This window comes from Culex pipiens, chromosome 3 (assembly GCF_016801865.2).
Source record: "Culex pipiens pallens isolate TS chromosome 3, TS_CPP_V2, whole genome shotgun sequence".
NCBI classification, from domain to species: Eukaryota; Metazoa; Arthropoda; class Insecta; order Diptera; family Culicidae; genus Culex; species Culex pipiens.
Genome location: NC_068939.1, coordinates 109,285,053 through 109,299,031, shown reverse-complemented (window position 1 = coordinate 109,299,031; position 13,979 = coordinate 109,285,053). Strand labels below are relative to the sequence as shown.

Sequence of the window (13,979 nt, the reverse complement as noted above, 5' to 3'; positions counted from 1 at the left end):
TTTACCCCCCCCCCCCTCCCTCTTTGTCACGCTTTTCCTACACTTATAACATGCAATGTCACACTTGCTCAGACGCCCCCCTCCCCCCGTAGAGCGTGACATACTTTATAAATGACGCCATAAACGCATTTACCGTTGAGTCAAACTCCTCCTTCAAAGAACCTTAAATTTAAGCCAAGTTCCTCCATCAGGATACAGCATGAAGGGTTTCGGATCGTATACAATCGGCAGCTTCATCTTTGGATCAACACTGATCTCGAACTTGTCGATAATCTCCACAATGCCTCGTTTTGCCTGCATCAGAGCGAATCTCATCCCCAGACACATTCGCGGTCCCTCTCCAAAGGGAAAGAAGACTCCCTTTTCTCTGTACGGCTTGACGCCTCCATTTTCCGGCGAGAATCGCTCCGGTTTGAATTTTTCCGGGTCGTCATAGTATTGCGAATCGAAGTGGACCATGTAGGGAATGTGAACGGCGGTTCCAGCTTCAACGCGGATCTTCTTTCCCTTTGACGAGGTAAGTTCAACAGTTTCGGTGCACCGTTTTGCCAGCGTTGGTATAACTACGTGCATCCTCAGAGATTCGTTCAGCACTTGATCGAGGAATGTCATCTCTCCGACGTTATCGTAAGTTAGTCCACCCTTGTTTGCTTGGACATCGCGAATCTCTTGTCTGAGCTGTTTCTGGATCGCGGGATTGGTGGCCAAATCAAAGAGACAGTAGGTGATCACCGAACTAGAAGTTTCAAATCCATCCGCAAAGAAGGACACTCCATGTCCCGCCATATCGATCTCGGTAACCTGCTTCTTCTCTTCAAGCGACAGCAGATGATCGAGGTAATCATTGCGGACGATGTTGTTCTGTTTGCGATGACGAATGGCATCCTTCATGATTCGAATGAAAAACTGCTCGACGTCGTGGGCTACGAACGTAAACTTGTAGAACTTGGTGATCGATGGGAAGAAGGTAGTCAGGAACATGATGACCTGCGCTTTGAAGTTGAAGTCCATGATGCGGCGTCCCATTTCACGGATTTCCGGGTTTTCTTTGGTAAACGATTGAGCATCGATGGCAAACACACAGTTTGAGACCACATCGGTAGTGTACTTGGACATTAACTGTGAATGAAATGTGCCGTTTTGAAGTCTAAATCAATTTGCATAACACTTTTCGTACCTCTTTAACATCGAATGTCGAACCGTTCTTTTCCGTATTTTGCTTCACGTAATCACTCAAACGAACGCAAACCTCATCAACCAGCGTTGAAAGTGCTTTAATCTAGAATAAATTCACCAATAATCAAAAACAATGATTCATTACAAAAGTCTCTCCCACATACCCTGTTGTTTGTGAATGCCGGCGTGATTTCCGCTCGACGAGTTTTCCACTTTTCACCGGACAAACTGAACGGATTTCGCGAAAACAATGGGTCGGATTTTTCATCGACCAAGTCGGAAAACTGGTTCGACGCAAAGTAGCGGAAGCTCTTCGTGAGGACCTCCTTGATCAGCTCGGGATCGCGAATCATTAGCTGAGGCGTACGAACGCTGAAGTATCCTACGACGGGTTCGTTTTTGAAGTCACTGTCGCAGGGAACAAAACCAGGTGTTAACTAAATAAACTTGTAAAACCTCTAATCCTTTACATACTCGTAAATTTTCTTCAAATCATAAAAGATATGCTGTTTCTGGGTCCACATGTTGGGGAGGTTCCCGGCCAGAATCTTCGGCATGGGCCCATTGATGCCGGCTTTTTTCCAGTAGTTGAAGTTCCACACCAAGATTAGATAGACTACCGCGGCCAAACCGCCCAAAACGGTCAAGCAAGTGCACAACATTTTAGAAGATGCTCGCGCAACGGCCGCTGACAAGATACTGAACTGGGCTGAACTCAAACTGGACACAGCTAGGAGTGGAATTTAAATCAAAGTGATTACGTAATACGGTTGAACTTCGGCGCTCAATTTCAGCGAAGTTTGGCTGTGCGCATCGCCACACATATGTTTTGATACACAGAGTTTCCAAAATTCTATTTATAATGTCACACGCTGGAACTGCGTTCTGGTTAATGGGATCAAGATCATCCCGTAGAATACATATGACTGACTAAAATATATATCACGCAGGAAACGTAAACATAAATTGGTAATACCAATTTGGTATACATATTGAGATGAGATCATATCTTAGCTGTGATTGAAACTGTAATTTTATTATAGAATTCTGCGAAATCATGTCGCATTTATCTACGCGCTGAATTTGTGTTGCCTCTATCAGTAATATCAAGGGCTTAATTGATTGGTTGATGCAGAATAATAAACAAATACGTACGGTTCTTTACTTTGTGTTGCCTTCGCTCAAACTTGCAAGCCACAGTTTTAGTTACTGTTCTCAAAACGAACGAATAGGTTCAATGAGTATTCCGAGAATAAGTAATGTTTTCAATTGAATGATTTCTTGGTAGTATGACATAAGAACACAGTCTTACAAGATCAGAAACCGAAGTATTAAACGTAAAACCCGAAAATAGTGATGCAAGAAGCAAATCATATAAAAAGCCTGTTTTGAATGGAGTTAGGCTTAACCGACACTATAGAATCCAAATCTGCCTGTTTTTTCCAGATCCTTAAAGGGAACTTAAATGTTTAGGAAAAACTAACATGAAAGGATTCCTACATTCAATCAACTACTCAAATTTAGCTTATTTTTAGTCACTGAACTCTATGATCCGTAGCATTTCAAGATGTACATACATTATGCACAATTTAAAAGTGCTTTTATTACATATAAGAGTTAGAAACGTTTAAAGATTCTACAGAGTATTGGTTACGGTAATTAAAAAAAAATGTTTTAATAACGATAATCCTAATCCAGCCAGAAAAAAACTTCCGAAATTGAGCCCTCGTTTCAAACTATTTAAATGTTTTTTTAAGCAAAAAAATAGTGTTTGTTTTTGATAAATAATGAAGTCTTTTAAAATATTTCATACGTTTGAGTCAGAAACGAAAAAAAATAAATATCAAAATAGTGCGATTTTATTGTATTCCATGCTCTGATTTCGATTTTGGCGACTCCGATCTTTTTAATTTCTTTGCAATACTGTGGCGAATTTTTATGCCAAAATTTTAAGGTGCCAAATATATCGAACTAAAATTCATTTGGCCAATTTTCGCAATTTCAGCAATTTCAGAGTAAACAAGATTGAAACTTACAGTACTGGTCAAAAGTATATGACATTGGACGATTTGTCAAACCTAACTCCAAACTCAAATTGTTGGTGTTCGCTCGTGTTTCGAACTTAGCTACCTATTATCGTTTCAAAGTTATTGACATTTTCGTAGAAAATGCGATTTTGGCTGACACTCACTATTTTGATGATATCTCCAAAAAATATTGATCGCACCAATTTCATATTTTGAGCACTTAATCTTGAGATAGTTTCTTAATATTACCCCAAATTTCAGCCAAATTCATTCACAACAAAAAAAGTTTCAGCGGTTTGAATTTGGAGGGGTCGCGCCAAAAGCGCGATGTCTCGACATTACGAGCAATGTCTCGAATGTCATATACTTTTGGCCAGTTCGTTCGTTTTTTTTTTGTCTGGCCAAAAGTATATGACATTGCGCTTTTGGCGCGACCCCTCCAAAATTCAAACCGCAAAGTGCTCAAAATATGAAGTTTGTCCGACCAATATTTTTGGAGATATCGTCAAAACAGTGAGTGTCGGTCAAAATCGTATTTTTGCCGAAAATGTCAATAACTTTGAACGATAATAGGTAGCTAAGTTTTTCAAAAAGCATCTGAGAGTAGACATTCAGGAATAATTATGCTGAAAATTTCATGAGGTTTGGTTGAAACACGTGCGAACACCAACAATATGAAATTGAAGTTAGGTTTGACAAATCGTCCAATGTCATATACTTTTGACCAGTACTGTATTTCATGTGTAGAGTGACAACAATGCACGGATTTCTTCGAGTGGAAAGCTGCACAAAACGGCTTTCTTAACTCAATTTGGCCCAAAACGCACGTGAGACAAGATAGCATGACAACGATTATAACAATGAAGGTTTTTTTCCTTTTTTTTTGCTCAAACATTTTTTTTCAAATATTGTCATTTGTAATCAAGTTGGTCATTTGGGATTTAGGCTCTATATACCCATACACTTCAGATTTTGTTTCAAGTGAACCAATCGATGCCTCTGTGCTCTATTGTTCTAAGCTTGTCGGTTTTCTTATCTAGTTAGCATAAGAGAGCACACACGGAGAAAAAAGAGTTCTCAAAATCGTGAACAAGCGTTCATGAAATTCGGAACCACGAACAAAGTGTTCAAATTTCATGGTACGTTTTTCAAAATCGTACCATGGAATTTGAACACTTTGTTCGTGGTTCCGAATTTCATGAACGCGTGTTCACGATTTTGAGAACTCTTTTTTCTCCGTGCAGAGGCATATCAATGTGAAGGCACGTTAAGATTGTATACAAAAATTATCCAAGTCAAGAGAGTTACAAAACTCAACTTAAACAGGCCAGCAGAAATAAAAACAGGATTCCTTTACTGGTGAAATCAAAATTAACCCGTTCACCAAGATGCCATTTATGCTTATCAGTGTTTATTGTTATCAAAGATAATTTAACGCGCGAAAAACAAGAAGTAATACAAAATATAATAGAGATAGCCAAATACAGACGGTAGGTAGCACATGCCTCAGCTAAGCATGACGAATTGTTCAAATTGGTTTTGAATATTTTCCAAACTTTTTTAACTTCAGGAATCTCACATTTACTCAATAAATCGTTCGTTTTGCGGAATGCCATCAATAGTTTCGTAGGTCAATGTTGTAATATTACGGTGTTATATCAAAATCGATTTTCCAGCACAGCAATTTTTCAGTTCCTTTTGGGGTCCTAAACAACTCCTCATAGTTTGTGTGTGTGTATGTATGTATGTGACCAACAAACTAGCTCATGTTTCTCGGCACTGGCTGAACCGATTTGACCCGAACCTGTTGCATTCGACTTGGTTTAGGGTCCCATAGATTGAGTTTTATACAGATTGAAGTTTCGATAAGTAGTTCAAAAGTTATGTATAAAAATGTGTTTTCACATAAATCCGGATCTCGCTTAAATGTCCTAATGTGTTAGTCCTCATTGTTCAAATCAGTTCAATTTTGTATGGACATTTTGATGGGAAAACCCTTTTTATGTTTTTATATTGCTATAAAAGTTGCTTTACAACATTCCCGAAGAGAGTATGGTGCTGGCTTGCCCCTAAAAATTCTGATGTTTACCGTTTTTGATCTTTATGCGCTTGCCACGGGCTTCGAGCAGAATACTTTGGATTGTTACTCAAGAATGAAACGCAATTGATTATATTGTTTATTCGTCAAGCTTATGTAGACTACTTACAATTTATTCTTACATACTAGATATTATTTCTGTTGTACAGATTTTTTTGTGACTAGCAATTTTTGGATTTCGTAAAAACATAAAATAATTTTTATTTACTTATCGCCTTATAGTTCAACCATATTCCTCCTATTGGCATAGTTAAAAATTGCTTTGGATCCATTTGAAGTGGTTGAATTGTTTTGGGATCAACCGTCAGCTCAAAGTTCTTCAAGATTTCATAAACGCCTCGCTTCATCTGCATCCGAGCGAATCTCATTCCAAGACACTGCCGTGGACCGTCACCAAACGGAATGAAGCATCCTTTCTCGCGATACGGGCTAGCACCACCTCGTTCTGGGCTAAACCGGTCCGGGTTGAACGTTGCGGGATTTTCATAGTACTCCGGATCACGATGAATTGACCAGATTGGAATCATGGCGAAGACGCCCTTTTCAATGCGGGCTTTCTGCGATGAAGTAAGTTCAAGCTCGATGGGTTCCGTGCACTTTTTCGAGAGGAACGCTGCTGGAGGCCAAAGTCTTAGGGATTCGTTGATAACTTGTTCTAGGTAGGGAAGTTCCAGTAGAGTATCGTAGCTGATTGAACCTTGATCGTTGGATGCTTTGAGCAACTCTTCACGAAGTTGGTTTTGCACGTCTGGGTTCCTGGCTACCTCGTACAGCACAAAAGCCATGGCAATACTCGAGGTTTCAAAGCCATCGATGAAAAAGGTCACTCCATGGGCGGCCATATCCAACTCGGAGATGTCTTTCTTGTTTCGTAAGCTGATCAGATGGTCAAGGTAATCAACCCGTTTGATTCCCTTCTTTTCACGGTGCTTCAGTGCCTCTGACATCAGGTTGGTGAAAAACATTTCCACTGACTTGGGAATCAATCCAACGTTGAGTAGCTTGGCTAGGTTTGGCATCACGCCTATGAACATTGCTATGATAAAGAACGTAAATGAGTTATCCATGAGTTTTCGACCCATTTCGCGAATTGCAGCCTTTTCGTTGGTGAAAGACTCTGCATCTGTATCGAAAATGCAGCTAGAGACAACGTCGGTGGTGAATTTAGCAGTAAGTTCTCTAGTATCTAATGCAGCACTTCCATTTTGGTTAACATATTTCGTCATACGTGACCCAACGTCCTCAATGATCGGAAAAAGTGCCTTCATCTGAATAATAAAAAAAAAAACATATAAGAGATGTACTAAACCTTTTCCGATTACTATCGCCTCACCCTGGATGTAGTAAACGCCGGAGTAACTTCCGATCGTTTTTCTTTCCACTCTTCTCCATTTAGCAAAAACGGGTTGCGGCTCAAAATAGGGTCGGTGTCTTTATCAGTGAACCCACCAAACTCGTTGTCATGAAAATTCTTGAAGTCTTTGATAAGAATATCTTTGGCCAGCGCTGGAGACGCCACGAAAATGCTTGGTGACCGGTTGCTGAATATTCCCACAAAGTTGAACTTATTCTTGTAGTCACTGGAAACATTTAGCTGTTAAAAAAGACTATTTTCATCAAATCAAACATAACAAACCTGTAGATTTTGTCCATTTCTTCCATTATGGTCCGATGGCGAAGAATCAACGATGGGAAGCTTCCTAGAAACGGAAGCGGATCTGGCCCCGGAACATTTCGCTTTTTCCAGTAGCCATAGTTCCATGTCAAATAAACGTAGAGAGCGGTGACCGCTGTTACGACGAGAGTTATGGTTAGAATCATGTTGAACCACTTGACCGCATTTTACGCTGGACGAATAAATACTGAACTGATAGTACCTTTTGGTTGTGGTATATAAAGATTGCCACTCGCTTGCAGTTGTTATCATACAAATCAATATTGAACTCTTGTCTCCAGCTGGTCGTTATCTTTTTGTACCTATAGATAAAGGTCGATAATGCATGCTGCTCGTTTATCCTTTCAGCTGAAACATAAGGTTGCATATTGTGAAATACTTTTTTGCCTTCCTCACTGAGGTAAGGCTATAATCCTGCTCTAAAAATTAACTTTTTATTAAAAGCTCAAAGACCCATCTCATGTATACATATCGACTCAGAATCGAAAACTGAACAAATGTCTGTGTGTGTGTGTGTGTGTGTGTGTGTATGTGTGTGTGTATGTATGTATATGACCAAAATTCTCACTGAGTTCTCATTTATATGCATGTAAACGATGTCCGGATCTGTTTACGTCTGTCATTTGAAGTCAGGATTCAACGAGAGCGGTCGATTTGTTGAGTTTGTGTTGTTAATTGTAAAGTAAGAGGATTTGAAAGGTGAAAATCACACTATTTGGCTAAGTTGAAGTGGCAAATCGAAGTGCACACTGCTGCAACTGTGGAGGTGCAATTGGTAAGTAAGTTTGTTGATGATTTCTTTGCAGGTGATAAACTATGAAGAGCAAGACGAGTACATTCGCAATGGGGACCTCTGATGCGAAGGGACTTTATGATAATGTTTGGAGGAAAGAGAGGGACAATACTTGCAAGGGCAAATTTAACAAAATGTTGGTTAATCTAAGTAAGTATGGGTTTAATTTTACACAACAATTTATCTATTGTGATTTTAATTAGAAAACTGAAACATAAAAAACCTTCGTGCTTTTGATGGATACAATTTTTGAATAAACCATTATTTTTTCAGAATCATCAACCATAAAATACATGGAAATGCGTACACAAGAAATCAAAATAAAAATTGAATGATGGGAAATGTCTAAAAAATAAAATTTATAAAAGAGATACAAAAGAAGATATTTATATTTTAAAAATGCTGTTGAAAGAAGACTGCTCAATAAACTGGTAAATAAAACTCAAAATATTGTTTTCAGGATTCGGAGTACGTTGAATAAATCGGATCAAATGCAATGAAAGTGTGTTGCCAAAAGTAGTTGTTAAATTAATGCAAGCTTGGTAAGTAGCATTATTGATATTTCTTGTTTCCTTATAATAATTACATTTATTTACGTTCCTTTTATCAGTTTAGAGCCGAAATTAAGCTTTTTTTTATTAAAATAAATAATAAAATTCATATGTCTATTTGCAGCAAAAGGTTCGCTTTGGTGTAAATTCTGTGTCCAACCACAACAAAAATAACTAAACATGAGACCGTTTTAGATGATGATGACTTATCGGATGATTTCACACTGATGGTAAGTGAATACAACACTTAATTGTATACAACATAATAAAAAGCTAAAAACTTGGTGAAAATTTTTCTCGGTTTCTACTTTTAAAGAATTCACGAGAAACTAAACATCTTTTTTAAAAATGTTTAACAAAATTTGTAAAATGCTTTTTTTATTATAATTTTTTTAAACATTAATCAAATTTACATGTTTTATAATAATAATAAAATAAAATACAAATAAGTACAAGTACAACAAATTAATTTGTGAGGCATTATTATAAAATTTACTGCAAATTCAATAAAAATATTGCTAACAGCAGCTAATTATTGACTACATGTACGAATATTTGTCTGTTTTCAAGTAAGACATTAGTTAAAAATATAGCTAGAAATTCAGCCCAGCCTTTATCGTTTAATAATCAAAGAAAATATATATAGACACTAACATAAATTATGTTCAATTAAAAATGTTTTGTTATAAACCACTAATAATTTGCTGCATGCAAAAATATTTCAGTTGATACAACAAAAAAAAAATGTTAAAAAATAGTTGAAAAATATGTTTTTTACAGAATATTCCACAATATTTCAGCTGAAAACAAAAAAAAATTAGTTAATTTTCTGAAAAAAATATTCTAGCAGTCGACTGCTAGAATGTTTTTCGGCCATTTAACCAACAATAATGGCAATTCTAACTATTTTTTTAGTTACCTTTAACTACTGGTGGTCAGCAATTTCGGGTTAACAAAATCAACAATCGATTGTTGAAAAAAAGCTGTGTAAAAAATTAACCCATACTTTTAGTTAAATTAACCAAGATTTTCTAAGATTTGCCCTGACCGGTCTCTCCGTGTAGGGTAGAATAGTCATCAATGAGACACGGGGAACAATGATAAAATGGCTCTCACAAGACGTAGTTTCAACCAATCAGGCTCATATTTGGGGGAAAGGTGTGTCTACTAGATACACGTCTGCCATAAAAGTGGCTTTGGTTATGGACGCTCCCTTGCAAAGTTATTCATACATGTTTGATTCTGGGGTGTAAAAGTAAATTATGACTAAAAATTACATTTTCGCTCATAGGCTGCCACTAACACAAAAACTAATATTTCTTCAAATTTCTTTCGTCAGTTCACAGGGCATGAGTTGGGCTACAATGTCCTTTTATTAGATTTGACCAATATTTAGAATGTACCCAGAATCCAGGGCTGTCTCATTGTTCCCCACTCTTTTCGGCCCATGGGTAACAATGAGACACTTTGATTTTTCTTCATTAAACTTTTCAAAATCTATGGAAATCTTTCAAAACATGAATTGGTAGTGATTTTTGGCATATTTATTGAGTTTGAACTTCATTTAACCAAAAATATAAAGTTATTTGGTAAAATATAAGGATTTTACGAAATTTAAATACTTTTTAGTATAACTTTTGTTAATTGAAGTTTCATGTTGACAAAATTGCTTGAAAATGTTCAAAGTAAGTCACCTGCAATGGAACAATATAAAAACATGATGTTTTACTAGAAAAGTATTGATTTTTGTAGAATGTCTCATTGTTCCCCAGTTGTCTCATTGTTCCTGCCAAGTGCGTCTACAATGAGACAGTAGAATAACTCTGGCTGTAAACGTCAGATCGATCTCATATTTTGGTCAATGTTAGAACACATTAAAAGAAAGAAAATGCAACAAAAAGCTCATCAAAACATGCTGATGAAAAAAATACAAAAATCGTTAAAAGTTAAAAACCAAAAGTGTCTCATTGATGACTACCCTACCCTACATTAAAAAATAGTCTCTGAATTTATAAGTGACAAGATCAATCGAATAAAGATTTAACTATGTTTTTTTTGGGAATCCTTTCGAGCATTTCATCATATTATTATTTTTTTGCTCATTGCCCATAAATGCTTATCACTACCGCTGGTATTTTTTTTAGATAGCAATATTGAGAATAATATAATCTATCAAAATCTTTCAGCCCTTGTGATATGGAGTAACAATAATTTTGTATTGGTAGGTTTTATAATGGCCATATTTTATGAATCCATAGAGAAAAAATACAATTGCGAGAAAACTTCTGATTGTGCAATAAAGTATTCATTATTATATGACTTTGGAAATGGGGTGCTTTTTCAGATCATCGAAGAAATTAATATCAACTTCTAAAGTGATAAATAATGGTGTAAGGAATGACGCAACGTACTCACTAGGTTTTTTGGCCAAATTTCCCCTTTGTTTTGTTTAATTGCATTTGAAGAATCTTCTGTTACCAAGCGGTTAATGAAAAGGAAATAGTTGCAAGGAACACCAAATCTCTATGAACCAGCCATTCACACAAGTTGTAAAATTGTTATTTCGGTAAATAAAATGAATTGAAAAAATTGAATAACGCAACGTTTTGACAAAATTTCGAAAATTTAATGGAGTCCGTACACATTAGGATGTAACAGAATGGAATAATATTGCGGGAGTTTCGGGGCAGTTTCCAAGTTTTTGAAACTTTTTTTTTTATGAAAATCGCGATATCTAGTTATGGTTACAAGCAATCCTCTTATGTTTATAAATCTACAACTTTCCAGAACAATGTTACACTCAAAAAATAAAACTGCAAAGGGGCCATTCGTAAACCACTTGGACATTTTTTGGAAATCTTAAATTGATCAGTTTTAAAACGTGAAGTGTTTAGATTCCGCCTTTATTGTGATAACTGCTGACAAAATTTGAATTTTCTCCTTTTTTAAAGAAGGGAAAACTCTCTTGACTTGTGATAATTGCTGACAAAAGTTGAATTTTCCCTTTAAAAGTTGAGTTTTTGTTCTGTAAAGAAAGGGAAAACTCTCTTGACTTGTGATAATTGCTGACAAAAGTTGAATTTTCCCTTCTTTAAAAAAGGGAAAACTCTATTGATTTGACACAAGTTGAATTTTCCTTCAGCAGTTATCCATAGTAAAGTGAGTTTTTCCCTTCTTAAAGAAGGAAAATGACAATTAGTATCGGCAGTTATCACAAGTCACGAAGTCTTCTTTAAAGTGATTCTAATATTGAATTAATGTTGAAAATCAAATATCATTATGCCAATTGACCATTATGCCACATAACGTTATGACAAACGGCGTTATGCTAAATAGCATTATGCCAAATGGGAAACATAACATGTTTTCCAAGGTCCTATATTTCTGGGGAATGGACCGTTCTGGGGAGGGGTCACAAAAAAAGAACCAACACAAAAATAAAAAAAAATGGTTCAAAAAAGAAATTACCTTTTTAGGTTATTGCAGATTTGAAAAGAACATAAAATTTCACATAAAATGACATTTCCCAAAAATATTTACAGTCAAGTAACTTATAATGACAGAACTTATGAGTTTAATGTTAAATTTAACTCATTTCTGGTTTTTTTTGTGTACGTTTATTGGTAAGGAGTGAGGAAGGCTATAACCACATAGGTGGATTCAGTTAAAACATAATGATGACAAATTTGAATTACCGTAAACTGGGGTCAATCGGGACACATGGGGCGAATTGGGACAGCAGTTTTAACCATGTTGGAGCACAATATTTTGATTTTTCTGGTTGGTTTCGGTTAGAACATACTCAGGCCAACAAAATGTGTACATCCATTTCCAAATTTAAAAGCTTTAAGTGCTCTAAAAACAGCTGTCCCTATTTAGACTGTAGTCCCGATTCACCCCAGATTACGGTATTTATCATAATATTAAAAAAATCTTTATTATTCCTTCCTGTTTCTTTTTACATTGATCACAAGGCAATAGGCTTGAAGTTCAACCAAATACCACCAAGCGCCATAGTAAGAAACTGCTTCGGATCCAGTTGCAACGGTTCGACTGTTTTAGGATCAACCGTCAGCTCAAAGTGCTTCAAAATTTCATAAACACCTCGCTTCACCTGCATCTTAGCGAATCTCATTCCAAGACACTGGCGTGGACCATCACCAAACGGCATGAAGCATCCTTTCTCACGATACGGGCTAGCACCACCCCGTTCCGGACTAAATCGATCCGGATTGAACGTTGCTGGATCTTCGAAATGTTCAGGATCACGATGAATCGACCAAACTGGTATAATCGCACAAACGTCGGTTTCGACGAGTTTTTTCTCCGTCGAAGTCAGGTTCAGCTCGATGGGTTCGGTGCACTTTTTGGAAAGGAACGCTGCCGGAGGCCACAGACGTAGAGATTCATTGATGACTTGGTCCAAGTAGGGTAGTTCTAATAGTGAATCGTAGGTAATCGTGCCTTGGTCGGTGGACGCGTTGAGAAGTTCGTTGCGAAGTCGTTCTTGGACGTCGGGATTCTTGGCCAATTCGTACAATATAAAAGACATCGCTACACTGGACGTTTCAAATCCATCAATGAAAAAGGTTACACCGTGGGCTGCCATGTCCAGATCAGAAATTTCCTTTTTGTTTCGTAGGCTAATAAGATGTTCGAGGTAGTCAACGCGTTGAATTCCGTTCTTCTCGCGATACTGTATTGCTTCCACCATAAGTTTGGTGAAAAACTTTTCCACAGACTTGGAAACCATGCCGATCTTGAGTAGTTTGGCAAGTTTCGGGAACAGAGACATAAATATCATGACAATCACAAAAAGGAACGAACTCTCAAACATTTTGCGTCCTTGCTCGCTGATTTCCGATTTTTCGTTAGTAAACGATTGCGCATCAGTGTCAAAAATACAGCTTGAGACAACATCTGTGGTGAATTTGGCTGCGAGTTCTTTGCTCTCCAGTGGAGTGTTTTTATTTTGGCGGATGTATTTCGTCATACGCGATCCAACATCTTCAACGATCGAGAACAGTGACTTCATCTGTTGGTTGAAGCGAGAGAGAAAGAGAACGCCAAATATAAATTTTGATCATGGTTTAAATTCTAACGACTTACTCGCGATGTGGTGAACGCGGGCGTTACTTCAGCTCGTTTTGCCTTCCACTCGTCTCCGTTCAACATAAATGGGTTGCGACCCAAAATTGGATCTAGATCTTTGTCCGTCATCCCGGCAAATTCGTTGTCGTGGAAGTTCTTAAAGTCTTTGATTAGAATACTTTTGGCCAGTTCAGCCGAAGTGACAAAAATTCTCGGCGAACGCGTGCTGAAGACTCCCACGAAGTTGTACTTTGACTTGTATTCTCTGGAAAGATAACGAACACGATGACTGAATATAAATTGATTCATTTTTCAAAATAAAGTGTATCTACCTGTACACGTTGTCCATTTCTACGGCGATTGGATGGCTGCGAAGAATAAATGAGGGGAAGTTGCCGAACAGCGGATGAGGGCTAGGTCCAGGAACATTGCGCTTTTTCCAGTAGCGGAAGTGCCAAGTAAGATAAACGTAGAGAGCGGCTACTGCCGAAACGACAAGCGTTATCGTGAGGAGCATGGTTTCTCCCAGGTCCAACCAACAGGCTGATCAGTGATAGACTGACTAACG

General features: G+C 37.3%; 3 protein-coding genes across 3 annotated transcripts; all 3 read right to left on the bottom strand.

Annotated features, from left to right (window-relative positions):
* Positions 1-77: 77 nt before the first annotated feature.
* LOC120423433 (probable cytochrome P450 28d1) lies at positions 78-1,893 on the bottom strand. The gene is made up of 4 exons (XM_039587244.2): positions 1,651-1,893; positions 1,341-1,584; positions 1,178-1,279; positions 78-1,119 (listed from the first exon to the last, which is right to left on the bottom strand). Exons 1-4 carry the CDS (start codon positions 1,836-1,838, stop codon positions 154-156), a joined length of 1,500 nt encoding a protein of 499 aa, XP_039443178.1. The 5' UTR covers positions 1,839-1,893; the 3' UTR covers positions 78-153.
* Positions 1,894-5,357: 3,464 nt separating this feature from the next.
* On the bottom strand, positions 5,358-7,175 carry LOC120423454 (probable cytochrome P450 28d1). Its single transcript, XM_039587276.2, has 3 exons — positions 6,938-7,175; positions 6,635-6,881; positions 5,358-6,569 (listed from the first exon to the last, which is right to left on the bottom strand). The coding sequence occupies exons 1-3, from the start codon at positions 7,120-7,122 to the stop codon at positions 5,502-5,504; spliced, it is 1,500 nt and encodes a 499-aa protein (XP_039443210.1). The 5' UTR covers positions 7,123-7,175; the 3' UTR covers positions 5,358-5,501.
* A 4,836-nt stretch (positions 7,176-12,011) lies between these two features.
* On the bottom strand, positions 12,012-13,979 carry LOC120423455 (probable cytochrome P450 28d1). Its single transcript, XM_039587277.2, has 3 exons — positions 13,744-13,979; positions 13,430-13,676; positions 12,012-13,355 (listed from the first exon to the last, which is right to left on the bottom strand). The coding sequence occupies exons 1-3, from the start codon at positions 13,926-13,928 to the stop codon at positions 12,288-12,290; spliced, it is 1,500 nt and encodes a 499-aa protein (XP_039443211.1). The 5' UTR covers positions 13,929-13,979; the 3' UTR covers positions 12,012-12,287.

Bases quoted from the DNA above. Each gene is read 5' to 3' on its own strand.
- LOC120423433 (XM_039587244.2), bottom strand. From the start codon at position 1,838: ATGTTGTGCACTTGCTTGACCGTTTTGGGCGGTTTGGCCGCGGTAGTC. The intron at 1,585-1,650 runs GTATGTAAAGGA...TCCCTGCGACAG, and splicing joins GATTTGAAGAAAATTTACGA to TGACTTCAAAAACGAACCCG. The intron at 1,120-1,177 runs GTACGAAAAGTG...TTTCATTCACAG, and splicing joins CGACATTCGATGTTAAAGAG to TTAATGTCCAAGTACACTAC.
- LOC120423454 (XM_039587276.2), bottom strand. From the start codon at position 7,122: ATGATTCTAACCATAACTCTCGTCGTAACAGCGGTCACCGCTCTCTAC. The intron at 6,882-6,937 runs GTTTGTTATGTT...AAATGTTTCCAG, and splicing joins GAAATGGACAAAATCTACAG to TGACTACAAGAATAAGTTCA. The intron at 6,570-6,634 runs GTGAGGCGATAG...TTTATTATTCAG, and splicing joins CGGCGTTTACTACATCCAGG to ATGAAGGCACTTTTTCCGAT.
- LOC120423455 (XM_039587277.2), bottom strand. From the start codon at position 13,928: ATGCTCCTCACGATAACGCTTGTCGTTTCGGCAGTAGCCGCTCTCTAC. The intron at 13,677-13,743 runs GTAGATACACTT...TTATCTTTCCAG, and splicing joins GAAATGGACAACGTGTACAG to AGAATACAAGTCAAAGTACA. The intron at 13,356-13,429 runs GTAAGTCGTTAG...TTCAACCAACAG, and splicing joins CCGCGTTCACCACATCGCGA to ATGAAGTCACTGTTCTCGAT.